Consider the following 23,446-nt stretch of genomic DNA (forward strand, 5'->3'; position numbering starts at 1 on the left):
CACAGAAAAAGATCAGATTTGTGGTTACCAGAGGCAGAGGGTTCAGAGGAAGGATGGGTTGGATGAAGGTGATCACAAGGTACAAACTTCCAATTATAAGATAAATAAGTACTAGGGTTGTAATGTGCAACGTGAGAAATAAGGTTAACACTGTTGTATGTTGTAGTGAAAGTTGATAAAAGAGTAAATCCTAAGAGTTCTTATCACAAGAAAAAAATTTTTTCTTATTTCTTTAATTTTGTACCAGTATAAGATGGTGGATGTTCACTAAACTTGTAATAATCATTTCAAGATGTAAGTCACATCTTGATGCTGTATATTTTAAACTTATACCATGTTGTATATCTATTATACCTCAATAAAACTAGATAAATAAATAAATCATTCAGAGGGAAAAAAGCATTCAATGTTTTTCATAAATACACTCTACTAAAAATACATTTAAAAATTTTGTTTTTCATAAAATAGACCATTGGTGGTTGTTTATGAATAATATATGGTGGGTTCTTAACCCATCTGGGGTGGACTTGAAAAGCAAATGTTAAGGCCTTCTAATCTAGGGTTAATAGTGGTCCTAAGAGAAGGGTCTTTAAATACAAAACTATATGCAGTATAACTGTTCAGTATTCAATAACTTCTTTTTTTTTCCAGAGAATTTCTAAAGAAATTTTCAATTACAATCGATGCTATTCCTGATCATCATCCAGGCGAAGAAATATTTAATTTCCTTAATTCTGGAAAAATTTTCAGTCAGTATACTTTGGATTTAAGAGACTCTGGTTTTATCGGACAAAGTGCTGTAGAAAAGCTTATTCTTAAGTAAGTAGGAAAATAGACATTTTACTTTTTCCTGTATAAGAATTAAAAGATTACTGACTTGATGCAATTCTTCTGAAAGGTTAATTTCTATTAAGACTTATCCTGTTTCTTAGTCCTCTTATTACTATTGCTCTTTGTGTTTATTTGAAGCAATGTAAGATAGTTGTTTGGCATATCTCATGCCTTTACTAGTTAAGATTAAGATCAATATCTAATAACAATGACTGTCAAAATAACAAGAGCTTACACAATAAATATAGTCTTTCTTCTTCACCATCTTTAGCACTTGGTTGCTTCAGGTGCTACTGGAGTGCCAGCCTTTACATTTAAATTCCCAGAAGCCCCACACAACACTTCAGCTTAGAGTTAGTTGGGTAGAACTTAGTCAGCATGGCCACACCTAGCTTTGCAAGGAAGCCTGGGAGTGATTTTTATTTCAGGCAGCCAGTGTGCCCAGCTAAAAACCCCAGAGTTCATTTACCAAGAGGAAAGACATGAACAGATGTCAGAATAGGCAACTAACAGTCTCTACCACAATACCCAGACTAGTCTAATTTCTCTCGGTGTGTGATAGTTCAGACCCAGAGAGAGAGCACTAATTCTGGTGTTGAGCTTTTTGGAAGTACAAACCCAGGCTGGCAAAAGCGGACAGTGTTCTGAGAGTTGATAGGCTCTTTAACACTGCCAGCTAATGTAGATTCATCCACCAGATAAATCTGGAGCCAGGCCAACAGGTTGGTTCAGCTTGAGGTCACTGATTGAATTTTTTAGTGAGTAATCTATCCACATTAGGGCAGAGTCCACCTCCACGGACTGCAATGGTTTGCTTGTTCATTTCCCTGATTATGTCAGATGTGGTGGTACAAGTTTCTTGCCATGAATATAGCAGTCATATTGATTTCACTGTATTTTTTCAGGTCAGGAAAAACAGATCAAATTTTTTTGACAACACAAGGCTTCCTTACCTCGGCTTATCACTATGTCCAGTGTCCTGTACCTGTGTTAAAGTGGCTGTTTCAGGTAAGAAAAATGTTTTTGAGATAGTGTCTCTTTCTATACTTTTCAGTCAAAAGTTAACTTTTAAAATATCTTATTTGCATATTGCTAAAGAAAAAAAATCTAGCATATCAAACCCATGATTTTAGTGGGTTAAAAACTGGTATAAAGAGGTTACCAAGACTTGCCGGGTGGTACAGTGGATAATAATCCACCTGCCAGTGCAGGGGATACGGGTTCTGGAAAGATTGCACATGCTGCAGAGCAGCTAAACCCATGTGCCACAGCTGCTGAAGCCCATATGCCCTAGAGCCTGCACGCCTCAGCCACTGAGCCCAGGTGTGGTGCAAATACTGAAGCCCAAGTTCCTAGAGCCTGTGCTCTGCAACAAGAGAAGCCAACGAAATCCAAGCACCACAACAGAATAGCCCTTGCTTGCCACAACTAGAGAAAGTCTGCATGCAGCAACGAAGACCCAGTGCAGCCAGTAAATGAATACAAATTTATGGAAAAGGTTTGCCAAAAAAATGCCAGTGTAGACAGTGCAGGATAGGCAGTACTGCTAGTTGTGCCTAAGACATTTCGTCACACTGGTAAATCACTACTGTAGTTTGCTTTAGAAAAGGTCTTCTAATGCTTATGTACCTGGAGTTTTTCTCCTACCTTTTCCCCCTGTTTTTGTGCCAGCAGCTTCATACAGTGTTAGGATTTGAATTGTATGCTAATATTACCCCATTCATATTTGGGGAGGTGCAAATCCACCTGAGTATTTCTCGTCCCTGTTCATACTGAACTTTTAAATTTATTTTATTTTTGGCTGCACTAGTTCTTTGTTGCTGTTCAGGCTTTCTCTAGTTGTGGTGAGTGGGGGCTACTCTTTGTTGGAGTGCGAGGGCTTCTCATTGCCGTGGCTTCTCTTTTTGAGGGGCACAGGCTCTAGGGTGCACAGGCTTCAGTATTTGTGAGTCCTGGGGTCTGGAGCACAGGCTCAGTAGTTGTGGTGCACAGGCTTAGTTGCTCCATGGTGTGGAATCTTCCTGGACCAGGGATCTGACCCTTGTCTCCTGCATTGGTAGGCGGATTCTTACCCACTACTTCCCTGGTGGCTCAGATGGTAAAGCATCTGCCTACAATACGGGAGACCTGGGTTCAATCCCTTGGTTGGGAAGATCCCCTGGCACCCCACTCCAGTACTCTTGCCTGGAGAATCCCATGGATGGAGGAGCCTGGTGGGCTACAGTCCATGGGGTCGCAAAGAGTCAGACATGACTGAGCGACTTCACTCATACCACCAAGGAAGTTCCATATTTAACTTAATTCACTTAAATAATTACCTTAATTTTGTGATATCTACATGGTAACTTTATAAATACCAGTGGTATCAGAGTATGAAGTGAGAAGTAGGGGAAACATGCAGTTTCTATTTTGGACTTTTAAGATTGCATTTCAAAAAATCTCATATTTAGCAAGAACTAGATACGCCAGTATAGTTTCTCATTCATTTTTCATATAGCTGGCATATTTGAGTGCCAACTGTGGCAGGTACTACTGGAGAGAGCAGTAATAAAAAAACTTTCTGATTTCTTGAAACCCATGTTCTATTATAGAAGAGACAGACCGTAAATGTGTGTACATTTATATTAATAGGTATGTCAAATGATAAATAAGAGCATTCTAGGCAGAGAGAATAACAGGTGGGACAGACTGTGGGGCAGGAACATTTGCTTCCTGTGCTTAATTGCTCACTTCTTGGATTCCAGTAATTTTTTTTTTTCTTAACAATCCTAATTAAATCAAAATTTGCCTCCAAATACTTTTTATCTAGTAGTACTAATTATCTTTTCTATAGCTCCCCACAGTATACCTCATCTAACAGTCCTTCAGTTATTTAAGCAACTATCATACTCATCACTTCCCACACTAAATATTCTCAAGTCCCTTTACCGGTCACCCTTCTGAATGACCTTTAGCTTGTCACTTTCACTCCTAAATTGTTCTTTGTTCTCCCCAATAATACAAGTGCTCCATATAAGATCTTTATTGCCAGCAGTTTCCAGCAAGACTACCCATCAACCCCCACCCCTAGATATTTATAACAGTTCAGAACCTCATTTGTTGTCGTGCCAGGACTCCGTGATTCTCTGTGTAATATATTTTTTCTTAAACTTACAAGTAAGACTTTGCATTCATCTGTGTTTTCGTCATGTTGATGTGGGCCCATCATTATAGCCTTTAAAACCCTAATAATGACATATAAACATACCTTTTTATACTCTTCATATTTATTCTTTGAAAAGCAAACTAATAATCATTTGTTAAGTGCTTTTTTCCATGTAAGACAGTTTGTCTCTCATTTCTTTTCAATTCCAAGTCTGTTTTCTGTGATGGAGAGATTTACCAACTTTTATATATATTTTTTTTTTCTCCCCCCCCCCCCCCCCAGAAAATGTGTCAGAATTCATTTTAATCCTATAATCCTAATAGTTTGAAATTGAATTGTTAAAGTAATTGAAATGTTTGCCTCTTCATGATTTTATCATGTGTCTAAATGTAGTTGACCAAAGACAGTGTGAACAGAATATGGGCTGTTTTATAAATTTTTTTTTTCTTCAGATAACTATAAATTACTGAGTTATTTTCATCTTGATATAGACATGTTATCATTCTTCTTAATCCCTTTATAAGTATTCCTTTGTGGTGCTATGATTGATTTATCATGATTAACCCAATCTCAATTGACAGACATTAGATTGTTTTATGTATATATATCTACTTTTTATCTCCAAGTTCTGTATTGCCACCAGGGTTTCCTGGTAGCTCATCTGGTAAAGAATCCACCTGCAGTGTGGGAGACCTGGGTTAGAAAGATGCCCTGGAGAAGGGAATGGCTATCCACTCCTGTATTCTGGCCTGGAGAATTCCAAGGGGTCGCAGAGTCAGACACAACTGAGAGCTTTTGCTTTTACTGTATTGCCCACCTTTAAGTTCATCACCCCCTACAAAAAGGTTGTCTATCTAGAACTTGTCCTGTAACCAGGAGGCCTTTGAATGATTCTGCCCCTGCTGGCAGAGTGTAATGACTCAAATATCATAGCAAAGACTTTTTTTTTCACATACGTTGATTTTGAAATGACACAAGTTATATGCCTGACTGAAACCAGAGTTTAGGCTATTCATCCTTACATTTTAGATTTAAATTTATTATAATCTATGGTTCCAAAACAAAAGAAATAGAAGCACGATATGTTTCCTCTACAAAACCACTTTAAAATAACTTTCGATATGTTATGATTTTTTTAATGTCTGTTAAACTTGAGATTTTATTCCCAAAAGTTGTCTTGTAGAAATTACACTAATGATCTGCTTCCATATGTTAATTTTTGTTCATAAAAAGGCCTGAGTAGATCAAAGTATAAGGACAATGACTTTGCATAAACATTGCCAAATAGGCTTTACAGTTTTTACCAAATCACACTCACATTGGGCATACTACCTCTTTCCTTAGTACTCTTGTGGACACTGAGTATTATCACAACTCCTGATCTTTACCAATCCTGAAGTCAACTAATGATATGTCTTTTTTTTTTTTTTTGCGTTTCTTTGATTATTACTGATATTGAGTAGCTTTTAAAAATTCACATTGACATATTAATTTGTATATTTGTAAAATATTTTTTACTAGTTTGTGATTTGATTTTTGCCCATGATGTGATGATCAGCTTAGTAGCCTTCTCCTTTATGGTCTTTTGGTTTCATGGTATGATATGAACTAGAAATGTACTTTTGATCATTTTAAATATTATATTTATCTAATTATAAATGAAAGTTGTAAAAAAGAAAAAGCAGCATATTAGAATGGAAAGAGCTCTGACTTATGAATCAGATCTGTATTTAAATTCCAACTCATATGTTGGGTGGAGTATGTTAATCTCTCTGACCTTCTTTGCTCTTTTTTCTCTCTCAATACTCTATCTACTTTTAACAGATGATGTCAGTTCATACAGACTGTATTGTATCTATGCAGATTCTAAGTACATTAATGGAAATAACAATAAGAAATGGTGAGTATACAAATTTACTGTGATTAGTAGCATGAATTTTTGGTTACTTTGTACATGATCTCTGATATTACTAAACATTAGGATATTTTGAAATATAGAATTAAAATTATTTTTAATATAAAGTCTTTAATAATAAATAAGAGAGTGCATTTAGTTGCATTGAGAAAAGGGGTATAAGATCTTACAAGTGCAGCCCTTACATAATTTTTACCAAGTCATGGCCTACTGTGCAGGGTAAAGAGAAATAGTTTATTTATTTAATTAGCCAATTAACTTTGGCTTTTTGGTGAGCAACAGTATTGTACTGATTATGCCTGAGAAGATTGAAAGTAAGAGTATGACAGTTGCATTCTCACCTTCGGGATCCCTTTTAATGAAACAAGCATTATGATTTACCTGTGAGACTTGGGACTACATAGACACTGTACATGATAAAATCTTTGTGTTAGCAGTATTTGGTTTCTTACTGTTCTTACTGTTGTTGTTTTCCAGTCTTCTCAAAATGTTCCTCCCATGTTATACCTTTTTATCATCCATCACTCACAGATATTTTGTTCATAAATGTCATTTCTTTCCTATTCAATTGAAAATCTGTAATTCCTATATGATTATTCTAGATAACTATATAGTTAATTTATTACCAGCTGCCATTTCTATGAAATCATGCTAATAATCCATGTTTCACATGCAGACTATCTTCTTACAACTGAGGGTTTGTGAACCCGAGATTTGGGATAAAATATTTTCTTCTGTTAACTAGATACCTTCAGTGATTCACCAGTTTGGCCCTGGATTCCATCATTGTCTGATATAGCTGCTGTGTTTTTCAATATGGGAATTGATTTTAGATCTTTATTTCCTCTGGAGAATCTTCAGCCAGACTTTAATGAAGACAATCTAGTGTAAGTGTTCTTTTCACTATTAACTCCCCAAATTATCTTCTAAGTGATTTATATAACAACAGTTAATATTCATTTGATAAATTCAGTATTCATTCTTGATTTTTTAAAAGTCTCTCAAAGTTGAAATGGATCTTGAATGAGAGACATTCTTAACATCTAAATCTAAATGCCACCATCATATTTAACAGGGAAAAAGTGGAAACATTTTTAAATTAAAAAAAAAAATTTTCTTTTTAATGAGACTACCTGTTGTTATTACAACTATTTGGGGATTACTGGCCAAAACAATTAGGCCATGAACAGCTACTGCCACCTGAGTCACCTCAGTTGCTTCAGGCTTGGTCACCTCTGGCTCACCCCTAGTCCTCACCCCCCAGCCCCACCCTAGCCGCCCTCCTGTAGGCCAGCCCAGAGGCATGCCCTCTGCTGCAGGACAGGGCTGCCTACGGAGAGAAGCTCTTCACATGGTTCCATCTACCTGATCATTTTTGTATCAGAGTTCATCAAGTAAAATATACGGAGAGGCCCAGAACTTAGAGAGGCTGAAGGGAAGATATGGTGGGAGCTGAAGGAGCTGCAAGCCTAGCTGCTTGCCCATGCCAGCAAGGCTCTTCTGTGTAGTGGAGTCCATGGTCTATAAGAAGAAAAGGAACTTTCTCCATCAGCTCCCCTTGGAAAAATTCTGAACTACCGAATCTTCATACAAACACTTTCTCTATTCTCTGTGAAAAAAATTGTTTAATTCAGGGGAAGAACAAGATGGTGGAGGAGTAGGTGGGCGTGGAGTACATCTCTCTGCACAGATACATCAGGAATATACTTTCAGACACTGAAGTGCGTGCCAAACACCAATTGAGAGCAGACAAGAGTACCTGACCAGCAGAAAAGAATATATAGGCCCCCATGCAAAACTCGAGATCAGGCCCTAAGGCTTTGGAGTGGGAACACTGACTCCAAAACCCTAAGACTACCAGAGAACTAACCCTAGGAGGTATCAAATAGTGAGAACTCGCACAAAGGGAACCATTGGAATACAAGACCTGGCATCACCCTACCACTTATAGCACCGTGTGCAGGATGCCTCATCTAAACAACAAACAAAACAAATATACAAACCCAATCATCAGCAGACAGGATTACCCCCTCACTCAGCCTTGCCCATCAGAGGAGAAACAAACAAACCAAAACTCAGCACAGATCTCACCATGTAAGAAGCTTACATAAACCTCTGGACCAACCTTAGAGGGCAGAAACCAAAAGAATTCAGCCTTGAAGCCTGGGAAGAGGAAAGCTCAAACACAATAAGTCAAAATAATTAGATAAGAAAAAAAGATGCACAGATTGGAAATGGTGAAAGATTCATTGTTTGCAGAAAAGGTGATTTAATGTATACATAGAAGCCTAAGAGTCAATTGAAAAGCAATGACAAACTAGTAAGAAAATTTGGTATGGATGCCAGGGTACGTACGATGTTAAAGAGAAGTTACTAACCTTTGGATATATGAGCTAACTAAAAGATATACTTAATTTACAATAGTAAGAAAAATATGCTACATACCTAGGAATAAGCTTAAATAGAAGTTGTGTATGTGTGTGTAAAATTACTAAAGAACAAAAAAGAACAGTAGGAAAATTCATCATAAATACATCAGAGCTCCCCCTAAGGTAAACTGAACTTGATGAGATCCTAATTAAAAATTAAAACTAACACAACACTGTAAATCAACTATACTCCAGCAAAATTAAAGAAATGCCAATCAGGTTTTTGTGGAGACAAGGGGAATTGGGATGCTACAAGTGATTCTAAAGTCATATAGAAAAAATAATACCCAGGAAAGTTTTGAGAAGTTATGAGGCAGGATTGACCTCAGCAGATAATAACATGGGACCGGTATAGAGATTGAAAGCTCCATCAGTGGAAGAAAATAAGCCCAGAAAAGAAACAAATACTTAGTAAGTGCTAAAGGTAGTGTTTCAAAAAATGAGGAAAGGGTGAGCTATTCAGTATCTGATATTACCCATTATTTGGGAATGAGGTGGCTTTCTAGTGTTCCCATACTTCAGACTGATACAGTAAAGATTTAAATGTATATAATGAAATCACAAAGTAATAAAACTTTTTTTAATAATCTTAGAAGAAGGGAAGATGATTTTGTTTGAATATGCAAAATCCATAAAAGGAGATATTTAACATATTTGACCACTTTTTTAAAGAAAAATCTCTATGACAGTAATCACCATAAACAAAAGTCAAAAGAAAGTTGAGTGGAAGGGAGAGTATATCATAATAGTACTATATTATTTACTATTTTTTTAAACCCACTTTTAAGTACACCTGCGCAGTTCAAACCCAGGTTGTTGAAGAGTCTGCAATACTATATGATCATCAGTTGATTGAAACTGCAGATGTATACAGGGCCAGTAATACCTAATACAAGGATTTTAGACTTTGTGGCGGGTGGGTGCTCCAACCCCTGCACTGTGTAATCGTCAACTATGAATGGAACTCTGCTGCTGCTGCTAAGTCGCTTCAGTCGTGTCCGACTCTGCGCGACCCCATAGACGGCAGCCCACCAGGCTCCCCTGTCCCTGGGATTCTCCAGGCAAGAACACTGGAGTGGGTTGCCATTTCCTTCTCCAGTGCATGAAAGTGAAAAGTGAAAGTGAAGTCCCTCAGTCATGTCCGACTCTTAGCGACCCCATGGACTGCAGCCCACCAGGCTCCTCCATCCATGGGATATCCCAGGCAGGAGCACTGGAGTGGGGTGCCATTGCCTTCTCCTAGCCTTGACTAGATGGACCTTAGTCGGCAAAGTAATGTCTCTGCTTTTGAATATGCTATCTAGGTTGGTCATAACTTTTCTTCCAAGGAGTGTCTTAATACATTAGATAGCAGATTTTCTCATGAAGACTGTATTCTGTCACTTTAAATAGGAAACATAATGCTTTCTCAGACCATTCAAAAGCTCCAATATTTCTCCCCTCAAAAAAAGACCAAAATACTCAAATACCTATATTTAGAAAGTTATTACTATTTTATTATTTAACATTTAATGAACTGAGTAGTATGTGGTGATTTTGTATGTATGCAACAGATTTGAATTTTTTCACTGTAGTGAACAGGTACTATAGTGGAAATAATGAAGTAAAGATACAATTATTTCATTAAGACATAGCAAATGCCAATAATAGTTTTTCTGATTGATTATTTACCAACTGAAGAGTTGCCTTAGTCAGGTTTGGTGACTGCAGCCAGGAGGTGGTGGCTATAAGTTAGGAAAGATGAACACAGATGAGCAAGAGTGAGCTGGTGAAGGAATAAGTGAAGCATAATGAAATACCTGTTTAAACAGCATGGAGTACGAGACTAAATCCTGTTGAGAGGTGACCACAACTCACTCTTTTCTTACTAGGACTCGTGTAGCCTGTCTATTTTCACTGTTATGTGTATGCATATTCACAAATATGCACCCAAATAATAGATTTGAAGGTTGTTAGAGTAAATATTCAGATAGGGAGAGTAAGACATTAAAGGATTCAAGTAACAGTTCTTTAGCATTAGTCTGCAGGATATACAGACTTAGTTCTAACCTCTTTCTATTCTACATTCCATTAATTGTTACATCGCTGTGTTCTCTTCCTGTACCTATCTCACAGCTATTCTTTCCTTTTCATTCCTAGCATCAGCCTTATTCAGATCCTCCTCTCATGTCTAGCACGGCAGAAATCTTCCTCCTGGGAGCTTCCCACCTCCAATATACTTATTCTTTTCGCTGTTAGAGGATTCCTTTTATGAAAATTTTCTTCTCCGCTTTTAAACCTTTACACCTGTATTTAAGACTCTTCAATTGACTCTGACCTGTTTTCTATTTTGTTCACCCTTTTGTTAACCAAATTGATTCTCTTGCTCTTTCTTCACATTAGCCATTATTGCATTGGATCTTCCTCATGCAAGACCCTCACCTCCATCCTCAGTGTCTGCTTATCAAAATCTTATCTGTCTCACTTCCTGAAGCACTGTTCATTTAAGTGGAGCTACAAATACTTACATATTTTTACTGTGTGCCAGACATGGTTCTGGGGGCATAATATATAGTACTTCATCTGATAGTCACTACAGCTACTCAGATATTTTAAGAAATAAGAAGGTTCTGCACATGTAGTTATAGGAGTATCTCCAAGATACAAGTATTAAAGCATTGGAGAGAGGTGCATTCATATTTACTTGTATGCATATAAAACACCTACAGGAGGAAGGGCTGAAGCTAGTAGTAATTGTCCATGGGAAGGGGAATGAGCTGCTGAGGGACTAGACTGCAAGGACCATTCTCTTTAGCACACTGTGCCTTAATATCACTTAACGTTTTTTTAACCATATGAAAGGGTTATTTATTCAAAAAATTAAATAAAATATTACCTATATTTTGAAGGCTAGGTTCATTTGTCTCTCTGCCATGAACCTTCACTGATTTCCTCAACCAAAATTGAAATGCTTAGAATTGTTTATATTGCTGTGGCAGTTTTATTGGGCCACTCAGGAGTCTTCTAAGTATTTTGAGTTCTTTGTAGTCAGAGCCACCTTCTACATAGCTCTCAGACACCAAGAGCAACAGGGAGATTGCCTTATAAAAAGCAGCTATTCCAGGGAAAACTAATGTATAGAGATGGAAATCAAATTTACCTGGAGTAGGAGGTAGCTGATTAACTCAGATCTGACAAGGACTCTGGTAAGTAATAGAAATGTTCTATTTCTTGGTTGGGATGGTGGTTACACTAGTATATACATATTCATCAAAGTTTTAAATGTGTGTATTTCTTTTATCGTATGTAATTATACCTCAGAATTTTTGTTGTTCAGTGCTTCTCAGAATTTTGTTCCTAATTTTTCACTGCTTTATTCACTTTTCTATAGTTCTGAAACGCAGATGACATTGGGGGTGAAAGAAAATGAAGATTCATCTTACAAGCCAATTTTTTCTTCTCTCCCTGAAACCAACATTTTAAATGTGGTTAAGGTAGGAAAAAAACTGTTTTGTATGTCTTTAGCACAGAGCTGGAACCATTTAGTTTTTTGCTTAGCGATTTTCAAACAAAATCACTAGTGTTTTACCATGGAATTTCTAGGGTCTGAAATTCCTTAACAATATTCTTTGTATTAAAACTTGATTTTGCTGTTTTTATTTTTGTTTTACTATTATGAGCAAAAGGGAACTTTAATCAGCATTATGTGATTAAAATAGTTTTAGGAATACCTTTACCAAGAAGCTTTTTGAAACTAGTATTTTTGAAACCAATAATTTTCTAGAATTAGAATATACAAAGAAAAATTGTTATTTACAGTATACCCTAGCGACCAAGAATTAATAAGTGTTAAAACATCTTTAGTGACTGAATCAAATCAATAGTGATATTGAACTGTTAGAATCTTGAAAATTAAAAATGGAGAAGAAAATACTTAGCAATTCAACTATTAACATGAATGTTTTTTGCCTTTTCCTAGACAGCTGATGTTTTGGTTTCTGTGTAGTTCCTATTTGCATTTTTTGTCAAAAAGTGTTTATACTGTAAACTCTTCAAGCAGAATATATTTCCTCAAGTTGTTTTGTCTCTGATATGTGTCAAAGTTTCTAGGCTTGTGTACATCTATACATCCAGAAGGTTACCAGGATCGTGAAATAATGTTACTGATCTTAATGTTGTTTAAAATGAGTTTGGAAAAAGAATTGAAACAGATTCCTCTAGTGGACTTTCAGAGTCTCTTAATAAACCTGATGAAAAACATCAGAGATTGGAACACAAAGGTAACATTACTTAAAACTTTAGTATTGTTTTTTGTATAGCATCACAGTTTGACTTTCATAGTGCATGCAGAAGCGACAGTTTCTAACCTAAGTTGAGGTCTTCAGCAGATGAAAACTTAACTGAGGAAAGGACTGTCTTTGCTGGAACTGTATTTAATTCATGAAACTGAATCTTTTCTAAAACTGAAGCCGTTCATTCAACAAAAAATGTGTTATGTTTATTGGAGATTAACTGTGAGCCAAGTATTATTAATACAGGTGCTAGAGATAAAGCTATGTGAAGATAAAACCCTTGCTCTCCCTGCACTTTTTAGTCAAAGGCTTAGGTTATAAACAGTGTAAATGTAGATTATAATATCATATTAAGTTATAGTAAATGCTACAAATTACAGTAAAGCAGGACAAGGCAGGGATCTTCTGCTATTTGATAAGAGGCAGTTAGAGAAGACCTTTCTGAAGTGACCTTTGAACAGAGACCTAAATTGAAATGGTAGAGTGAATCACACATACAAGAATTTGAGTTAAATTTCTGTGGCCATTGAGGGTAAACATGGATAATTTTTGTTAGGTTTTTTAAAATTATGTTTTTCAACCTTTTTTTTGGTAGAAAATGTCAAACGTGCTAAAGTAGGGGAAACAGTTTAATGAACTCCTAAATACTTATCACCCAGCTTCAGCAGTTATCAAAATGTAATCAATTTTCAGCTTCCTAGGTGGCACTAGTGGTAAAGAACCTGCCTGCCAATGCAAGAGACATAAGAGACAGGTTCGATCCCTGGGTTGGGAAGATCCCCTGGAGGAGACCATGACCACCCACTCCAGTATCTTGCCTGGAGAATCCCATGGACACAGGAACCTGGCGGGCTACAGTCCATTGGGTCACACAGAGTTGGACATGACTGCAGCGATTTAGCACAGCACACAATCAGTCTTATCTCTTACCCTTATCCTATATTGCCTTTCCTTTTTTTTTTTAAATTCGGTTGGCCAGTCGTGTCTGGCTCTTTGGGACCCCATTCACTGTAGCCCACTAGGCTCCTTTCTCCATGGGATTTCCCAGGCAAAAATACTGGAGTGTGTTGCCATTTCCTTCTCCAGGGGATCTTCCTGACTCTGACTAAGGGATTATTTTGAATACTGAAATAGTATTTAAACTTGTGGATTCCTAAATTCAAAAAATTCCTGGTCAGGAACATGTATTGTGCAACTCTTATTATATACCTTTAGAAACTGGTATTTGTATTTAGATTATTCTTTGAAGGACTGTTAAAATCAGTGTAGATCTGATGTAGCACAAAACACAGAAGTTAAATAAAATTCTGATAAATGTATTTATTCTGTTTACTCTAGAGTTTAAGATAAAACTGAATCTGTGTGCTCTTTTTGTAATCTTAAGTCAAGAAGGGACATGGATGATCTGTTAGATACTTGATTCCACTAACTTATGTGAAAAATTTTGCTCACGGTTTGTTTTCAGGTGCCTGAACTCTCTCTGGCCATAAACGAACTCTCCACTCATCCCCACAACCTTCTCTGGTTGGTACAGCTGGTCCCTAACTGGACATCACGTGGAAGGTATTGAAAAGTGAGAATGAAACATTAGAAAACTATGTTTACATTAATGAAATGCTTTTAGGTCCTTTATTTCCTTTCATCATTTCTTGAATGTTAGATCAGAGTCTTTTATTTGATATTAAATTATAAGAAAAGGCATTGACAGCCTGATTCTGATTCTCAGCTCAGATCACTTTGTAATAGTCTTGATTGTTAATTTTAGCTTTAGCTTATCTGATAACTTAATATAGATGGCATATACCACAAAAATGAATCAATTCGCCCTTTTTTTTTGCTTTAATAAAAAGGAATTCCAGCAATAAAATAGATTTTCCAACAGTAAATTGTCAGGGTCAAACATAAAGGCTCTCAATGGTTTTCCTGCACTTCAGACAACTTTAACTTTGTGTACAAATATTTTACATGGAAATGTTACTATTTTAATAAAGCTTATATATTCTTATATAGCCTCCTCTTGAAACATTAGCTGTGTTGCAAATTAGAAGAACTTCTTTTGGCTCATTCATTTGCTTCTTAAGCGGTATTGATTAAATGCATCCTAAATACTTTAAAATTCTAATTTCAGGCAACTGAGACAGTGCCTCAGCCTAGTGATTATTTCAAAGCTTTTGGATGAAAAACGTGAAGATATCCCTAATGTGAATAATCTGCAGGTATAAATAGCACTTTTGTTTTCTTTCAATAAGTGGGAGAGAAGTATAGAAAAAAATGATGGATCCTATGTCAAAAGTCCTTCAGTTAGAGCTTAACTCTTGGGCCGAATACTGTTCATGTAATCTTTTGCATGGTATTTAACCAATGAGACCCAGTTTCTTTATCTGTGAAATGGAGACATATCACACCATCTACCACATAGGATGGTTGTGGACAATTAGATGAATTAGTTTATAAAAAGTGCTGGGAAAATCATAATATGCTATATAAATGTGACTATTTAATTATTTCACCTTGTCAACATTAGCAGTTTTATCATGAGATTAGAAATTGCAAAACTATTAAATGTTAATTGTATTGTTTTTATATTTCTATATTAATCTTTAAATTATAGAGCTTAAATGTGGTTGCCCTATAATTAAGTACTTGTTCAGTAGTGAATATATCATGTATATATATGCGTGTATATAAACATGTCCTATAGAAAATCCATTCTGAGAAGTCCTGAAGGCACTAGTGGGGGCTATTTGTAGTTGAATTTGAAACATAGAATCTGATCTAAATGTGGTGTTCTTGTTTGAATTGCAGTGCAGTATTAAATAATCTATCACATCCTACAGACTAAAAATAAAAGTGGAGATAGAGATTCTGGCCTTGAAAACAAACTGTAGTGGTTGAAACAATTAACCAACCATTGTGGTACAGTGTAGCAAGAACAGTGACAGAAGTATGCTCAGGGTGCTATGGGACAGAGAGATTGAAAAGGACAGCTATTTCTATATTAGTAGAGTTGAAGTAGATTTGATTCAAGGTAATTAGAAATAGCTCTCAGTCCTTTCAGTGATATTACTGCCATCAAAAGAGAATTCTTTCCAGAATTCAGTGACTTCTACTCACAAAGATGAAGATTCAACTTTGCTGACTTTCAAATAATTTTTCATAAAAAGTATTCCCTTTGACCTCTGTTTGGTAATGCAGTTTGATCTCCTCCTTAAGTTTTCATCTTCAATTAAAAGTACTAAATCTTAAATTTAATATCCCTTTTAGGGAATTTCCTGGTGGTTCAGTGGTTAGCACTTGGCACTTTCACTGCCAGGGCCTGGGTTCAATCCCTGGTTGAGGAACTAAGATCCTACAAGCCTCAAAGTGCAACCAAAAAAATTAAAATTAGGATCCCTTTTAAGCAGTTGACCCCCCCCCCCTCATTTTATTACAGTGAAGTTTAACAGTATATAAAAGACACATGAACCTTGGTGGGTCAGTTGGAGACTTTGTTTTTTTTGGTTGCACCACGTGGCATGCAGAATTTTCCCTGACTAGGGATCAAACCTGTGCCCCCTACATTGGGAGTGTGCAGTTTTTAACCACTGAACTGCCAGGGAAGTCCCTCGGTTGGGGACTTTCAAGTAAAGAATAAATGAATATCACTGAACTTTAAGAAGCTAAATTAGAGAAGGCAAAATGAACAGAGGACACTGAAAAAAAACATGCCTCAGTGTATTGCCTAATATGTTTCATTGTCTCCTCTTTCCTTTGATAGATATCAGTCTTACATCGCTATCTTGTGCAAATGAAGCCTTCAGATTTGTTGAAGAAAATGGTCTTGAAGAAAAGAGCTGAACAACCAAATAACACTATTGATGATAGTCTTCATTTGGAACTTGAAAAGCAGGTATCCAGGGCTAGATCATCTCAAAAGAGTACATTTGAGCACAACCTGTGATAGCTTCCTAACCATAGACATTTCTTTCTTTATTTATTTATTTATTTATTTTAATTTTTACTTTACAATTCTGTATTGGTTTTGGCATAGATTGACATGAATCCACTACAGGTGTACAACATTTCTTAATTTAGAGACTAGATACATTGTAGCATAGAGGAGCCTGGTAGGCTGCAGTCCATGGGGTAGCTGAGTCTGACATGACTGAGTGACTTCACTTTCACTTTTCACTTTCATGCATTGGAGAAGGAAATGGCAACCCACTCCAGTGTTCTTGCCTGGAGAATCCCAGGGACAGGGGAGCCTGGAGGGCTGCCATCTCTGGGGTCGCACAGAGTCGGACATGACTGAAGCGACTTAGCAGCAGCAGCAGCATAGTTATATGGTGAATGATATTTTCGTTCATTGCTGTCATAAAAATCCTTCAGTTAACTTGAAGATTGAAATAAAAGGATTCTTGTTGGTAATTTAATACTGCGAGTATTTTTCGTAGCCCTTTACTAGGGCAGTCATGAGGTGGTAAAAGGAATGAATTTGAATTAGAAATCAGAAACCTGGGATAAATGCTTGACTTTTGCTTACTTACCAGTCAACTTTAGCAAATCCAGTCCTTCCTGGGCAACTTCCCTAATGTTTAAACTGGCATGACATGTACTCTAGCTAATTTCATCCATGGGTGTTGACTTTATTCATTTCTCTACCAGGCATATTACCTGACCTACATTCTTCTTCATTTAATTGGTGAGGTTAGTTGTTCTCACTCCTTTTCTTCTGGACAACGGGTAGGTATTTTTTCATCCTTTTTATTTTTAATAAATGTCACTATTAATGGAATAATGATCATTTTTTATATAGGAGAAAATATAATTTTTATCAAATTCGCTTTGGATTCACTGTCGAAATAACAATGTGCACTGGAAAGGGAGAAGTGATGGTAACCTTGCAGCCTTTTTGTTGTCTGCACTGAGTCTTCATTGCTGTGCAGGCTTTCTCTAGTTGTACCAGCAGGAGCTACTCTCTTATTGCAGTGTGTGGGCTTCTCATTGCGGTGACTTCTCTTGTTATGGGGCACGGGCCCTAGGATATGTGGGCTTCATAGTTGCAACTTGCAGGCTCCATAGTTAGGGCACACAGTCTCTATAGAGTGTGTGGGCTTCAGTAGTTGTAGTTCACAGGCTGAGTTGCCCCATGGTATGTGGAATGTTCCTGGACCAATCTGTGTCCCCTGTATTGGCAGATGGATTCCTAACTGCTGGATCACCAGAGAAGTCCAAACTCAACATTTTTTTTTTTTCTTGCCTTGCTATAAGACTTGCAGAATCTTAGTTCCTCAACCAGGGATTGCAGCCATACTGTTGACAGTTATTCATCTACAAATATTTGTTCTGTTTATTGGAGTGGAACTTAACCGTGATAACTTGGCAGTAGTGTAATACATTAATATCAAGATCACCAAATACTAAATGAGCTAGCTTTTAGCTCCATTCTTCCATCTCTGCTCCCACTCCATTTCCTTTTTTCTTTAAAAATAATGTTTGCCTTCAAAATTAAACTGATGGTAAATCAGGCTACTCGAGATCTACGTTCCTAAATTATCTTCTCATGTTATGATTTTCATTTTGAATTATTTTATTCCAGTACTATCATGTTCCTTATTTGTGAGGAAAATTCTTGTTTAATTCTCCATGTTTCTCATACTTTAGGTAATGCAACCCCTGTTTAAAACTTTGTATCTCCTTAGACATGATCAAAAAGGACACAAGACTATTTCCTGTGTTTTTATAAACACTGTTATACATAGAACTATGTTTGCTCTCCTGATTAGAACCTAATATAATCATCTGTCCAGCTTCCCTAGTGGCCCTAGTGGTAAAGAACCTACCTGCCAATGCAAGAGACAGAAGAGACGTGGGTGGGTTCCACCCCAGGATCAGGAAGATCCCCTGGAGGAGGGCAGAGCAACCCACTCCAGTATCTTGCCTGGAGAATCCCATGAACAGACGAGCCTGGCAAGCTACTCCATAGGATCGCAAAGAGTCAGACGCAACTGAAGCAACTTAGCATGCATGCAGTCATCTATCTGTTCTTATATATGGTCTTAAAATTTTTTAATTATTTTTTCTGATTAGAAAACAATAATTATTGTGTTAAAACTCAATTACTATAAAACCATGTAAGGTAGAAAGTGAAAGACTTTATAATCCAGTGCCCTCCTGTAAATTTCTCCATAATTTATGGATATCCCAACATAATTACTTTTTTTTAAATGATATCATGCTATTCACATTATTTGCAACTTATCTTTTCTCCTCCACTGTAAATTACTTAGCACTTCTAATTAAACTATAGTATTCCAAAATCTTTACTGATGAACATTCCTTTTTCTGTGATTACACACAATACTAACATGAACCTTTAGAAGCATTTCTGTAGGTAACTTCCTAGAAGTAGAAATGCTAAAGCAAAATTTATAAAGTTTTCAGATTTTAATTATTGTAAAATGATTATTATCACATTTCCCTCCTCAAAAGTGTCCCATTTACATTCTCACCTTAGTATATATATGAGTGTGACTCTTTTGAACTGTATACTTCTAAAACTTAGGACACTTAATTTTTCAAAGAACTATTAGTAAACCTTGTTTTGTTCATAGAGAAATAGGTAAGCTGTTACTTGAATATTTCATTAGAGATCATGTTAACAGAAGGACTTACATTTCTGGAGACTACATCATAGTCTGAACTTTGGAGCTAATTTTCATTAATGTGTCTTAATACATGCAAAAATCTTTTGTGTATGTTTTATACATTAGCTAGCAATAAGCTGTAACTGATTACTGCAGCAGTCACTACATTTTACTTATATGACTGCTACTGTGTTGGACAGTTAATATCAGAATCTAGCTACATAATCTCTTCTTTGTTCATTTGTAATGCTTTAAAATTGTTTTCATCCTTTGTATTTGTTTTACACAGAAACACTTTGTGCACCTCTGTGGGGCTTTGGAAAAGCACGTTAAGTGTGATATTAGGGAAGATGCAAGACTGTTTTATAGAACTAAGGTAAGTATGCCTTTTTCTTAATAGTTTTGTTGTTTGTTTATCCTTGGCTTTATTAATATTTGAGTAAGAGAAGCCTGTAAACCTCTTTTTTAAGAACATATAACATTAGAAATAAGACTTTCCCGTTTAATAACAAATTAGGTTCGTCTAAGTACTTCTAGCTAGATTGAAAGTGAAAGGGAAAAATCTCAAAGCAAAACATTTAAGACAAGAAGCTGAACAGAAAAGCTGAATATAAGAATATGGAGTTAGGAAAACAACTTTAGTATTAATAAAACAGTTTGACAATTTTTCCTGAAACATAAACACCACTATTTTTAAAACATTTTCTTCTAAGGATTTTTTTTTAATTCTTAATCATCCTTTAGCTTTTGCATTGTAGGGTTGATTCTTTCTTGCCATTTGTGTTTAGATAGTCATTAAAAGTGAGATTTCGGGTTTGTGATTAGCTGTAAAGTCATTTCAACAATGCCTATGTAGACTTAGTATCTGTATTTGTTTTAATAGATTTAAGTTAAATACCAAAAGGAGCAACTAACAAAATTGTATTAGATTGAAGATTTTCAAATGCAGGTAGGAGATAGCTCTTTGGCTTAGAGTGAAAACCAGTTTCAGAAACACATTCTTTTGAACATTGACTAGTTACTGGCCCATAGAACTTGGTGGTGGTGGCTACTGCTGACAGACATGCTACAGGGGACCACCCCCAAGTTTTTTGTTTCTTAGAGCCAAGAGGCTGGGCATAGACTGGTGCCAGGGCTCCTCTTATTGAGAGTGGAGAGTGACACAGAAATCTATGGAAATTGCTTCGGGGGCAGTCCTGCTGAAATGAATGAATTGCATGCCTCTCCACAAGCCTCTAGTAGAAAAGGTGCTGATTGTTCTGGAGAAACCGAATCTGCCAAACTGTAAATGGAGAAAAAAGCAGACCTTACAGTTTACTTTATAAACTTAAAGCAACTCTAAAATTCCTGACCCTTTTAAAATACTTTGTTGGGACTTCCCTTGCAGTCCAGTGGTTAAGACTCCACACTTCCACTTCAGGGGGCACAAGGTCAATCCCTTGTCAGAAAACTGAGATCCCACATGCTGCACGGCACAGCCCAAAATAGGCGTACATAAATATTTACAAACATTTTGTCAGGCAGTTATGTCCAAGAACTAATTGGGAATCCTCTAGTGTGGTAGGAAAGTTTGAGTTTCATTCAGAGACTTACTAAAGCTCCAAATGTAGGAATGAATCAGGTATTTATATATGAAGAGGATGCATTGTGCAGTCTACCTTTCAGCAACACAGATTCTATCCAAACTATCTCAGCTTCCTGCTCTTGAGTGAGTCATTTATCACTTCCTTTGTTTTTGAGGCAGAGATAGGAGTAGGGTTTTCTATGGTGCAGGGGCTTGGCACCACTAACCCCCACATTGTTCACGAGCCATCTATACTTTGCAGAACCCTAGAGAGACTTAACACTCAATTTTGGATCTCCTGATAATGTGAAAAGGAAAATAACCACCCTCTTTTGTGACCTTGAATCAAATAGAACTTGAAAGGCAAGGAACAACCAAAGCCTTGGGTCCTATAAGAGTGGGAATCCTACTCTTCAGCTTTCCTGTTGGGTGTTCAGAAGCCAGTGAGTTGAAAATAGGTGTTCTGAAGGCAGAAAATATGTTTTTTTGGATGATCTTTAGTTAATGTGAAAATGGAGTCCTAAGCATTCAGTATCTTAGACATGATGATAGAGAATGGTCTTAGTTAATCACTGTGACTTGAAAACCCCTCTAGAAGTTGAGGAATTTCTTGACAGAAACTACATTGAGTTGTTGGGGGTGGGTCTGTCACAATTATCAGGTCTTTTGTGTCAAGTCTTAAATTGTTTTGATCTGATCTCTTTTCCCCTTCTTTGTATTTTTAAGGTAAAAGACTTGGTTGCCAGGATACATGGAAAATGGCAGGAAATAATACAGAACTGTCGGCCTACTCAGGTGTCATTTTATTAAACAGTTTTATTTGTTCTCAATTTGTTGTTGTTCAGTCAGTCGTTTCTGACTCTTTGCAACCCCAGGGACTCTGGCACGCCAGGCTTCCCTGTCCATCACCATCTCCCAGAGTTTGCTCAAATTTAATGTCCCATTTAGTTGGTAATGCCATCCAGCCATCTCTACCTCTGTTGTCTCCTTCTCCTCCTGCCTTCAATCTTTCCCAGCATCTGGTTCTTCTCCATGAGTTGGCTCTTCGCATCAAGTGGCCAAAGTATTGGAGCTTCAACTTCAGCATCAGTCCTTCCAATGAATATTCAGAGTTGATTTCCTTTAGAATTGACTGGTTTGATGCTGTTATTTCTTCATACTGTTCTAAAAAAGCATGACAAAGTACTTACTTCTAGATATGTTAAGATAAACTGAAAATTCCAATATATTCCTTTATGTATGTTTTTAAATTTTTTGTTTGTTCTTATAGTCATTTATTTTCAAAGGTGGTTGACCTGATTTTGAAATGTTACATTGCATCCAATGGTGCTTATTTCATGTAGAGTATTTCTTAATATCTTTATTGAGATAAAATTCACATGTCATACATTTCACACAATTAAAGTATACAGTATTTTTTAGTATGTGCACAGTTGTTCAGTCATCACCACAGTTTAACTTTAGTACATTGCTGTCACTCCAAAAAGTGACAGTCATACCCATTAGCAGTCACTCCTCATTCCCCAAGCACCTGCACTCCCATCCCCACTCCCCACAAGCCCTAGGCTACCACTAATCCACTTTCTGTCTAAATAGACTTGCCTGTTCTTTATATTTCATACAAATGGAATCATATATGATGTAGTCTTTTATGACTGGCTTCTTTTACATAACATAATGTTAAGTTAATGCATGTTTGGCATGTTGTATGTCCTTTGTATTGCCAAATAGTATTCCACTGTATGCGTATATCACATTTTATATATCTACTTAGTAGTAGATTTATATATCTACTTTTATATATCTACTTACTGTGAATTGCTTCCACTTCCTGGGTGTTGTGAATAATGCTTCCGTGAACATTTGTGTGTAGGTAAAGTGGCTGCACTGGTTCACATTCCCACCAGAATGTTGGAGGTTTCCAGTTTTCCCACATTGTTGCCAACTTGTTATTATCGGTTTTTCAAATATAGACATAGGGAGTTGGACGAGGAATGTCATTGTGATTTTAATTTGCCTTTCCCCGATGTTGAACATCTTTTTATGTGTTGGCCATTCATACATTTTCTTTGAAGAAGTCTCTGTTCAAATCCTTTGTCCATTTTTTAACTGTGAGAATTCTCCATATGTTCTAAATATAAATTCCCCCATGAGGTACATAATTTGCCAATATGTTCTCCCATTCTCTGTGTGGTCTTTCATTGTTTCGATGATGTTAATCAGAGAACAGAAGTTTTTCATTATGATGAAGTCCAGTTTTGTTTTGTTTTTTCTTTTGTCACCTAGGGTTTTGGTATTATACCTAAGGATACTTTCCATAAGAAGGGCATTGTTTAAACACTTGCTATTAAGTTTACCATCCTGTTTATTTACAGACCAGCTACAGTAATAAATGGGATTGTATCAAAGTAACAGGAACACAGAAGTCTTTGAGAAATATTATGTTAATGTTTTGTTGTTCTTGTTTTAGTTACTAATCTCCATAGACTTCTTTTAGGTCAGCCTTTTTTGCTGATGTAGCATTAAAACAAAAGGATTTAATACCAAAACTTTGTTAATCAGCTTAACGTTTTCATTAATCTTTTTAAATACATCCCTCCACCTGTGTGTGTTGCTGAGGAAAACATCTTGTAGTAATTTATACTTACTCTAAATTGTTAGACTA

General features: G+C 36.5%; 1 protein-coding gene across 3 annotated transcripts in view; it reads left to right on the forward strand.

The window, feature by feature from the left end:
* Positions 1-23,446, forward strand: part of SLF2 (SMC5-SMC6 complex localization factor 2) — a 40,544-nt gene that overhangs the window by 13,967 nt on the left and 3,131 nt on the right. For all 3 annotated transcript variants that reach the window (XM_040254485.1, XM_040254486.1, XM_040254487.1), the window contains 12 exons: positions 652-819; positions 1,737-1,839; positions 5,801-5,876; positions 6,637-6,778; positions 11,691-11,793; positions 12,403-12,579; positions 14,057-14,154; positions 14,720-14,807; positions 16,349-16,480; positions 17,236-17,313; positions 19,507-19,593; positions 21,508-21,576. In XM_040254485.1, coding sequence (XP_040110419.1) covers positions 652-819; positions 1,737-1,839; positions 5,801-5,876; positions 6,637-6,778; positions 11,691-11,793; positions 12,403-12,579; positions 14,057-14,154; positions 14,720-14,807; positions 16,349-16,480; positions 17,236-17,313; positions 19,507-19,593; positions 21,508-21,576 — 1,321 coding nt within the window. The remainder of the gene's footprint in view (positions 1-651; positions 820-1,736; positions 1,840-5,800; positions 5,877-6,636; positions 6,779-11,690; positions 11,794-12,402; positions 12,580-14,056; positions 14,155-14,719; positions 14,808-16,348; positions 16,481-17,235; positions 17,314-19,506; positions 19,594-21,507; positions 21,577-23,446) is intronic.

Source organism: Oryx dammah, unplaced genomic scaffold (assembly GCF_014754425.2).
Source record: "Oryx dammah isolate SB20612 unplaced genomic scaffold, SCBI_Odam_1.1 HiC_scaffold_14, whole genome shotgun sequence".
Classification (NCBI taxonomy): Eukaryota; Metazoa; Chordata; class Mammalia; order Artiodactyla; family Bovidae; genus Oryx; species Oryx dammah.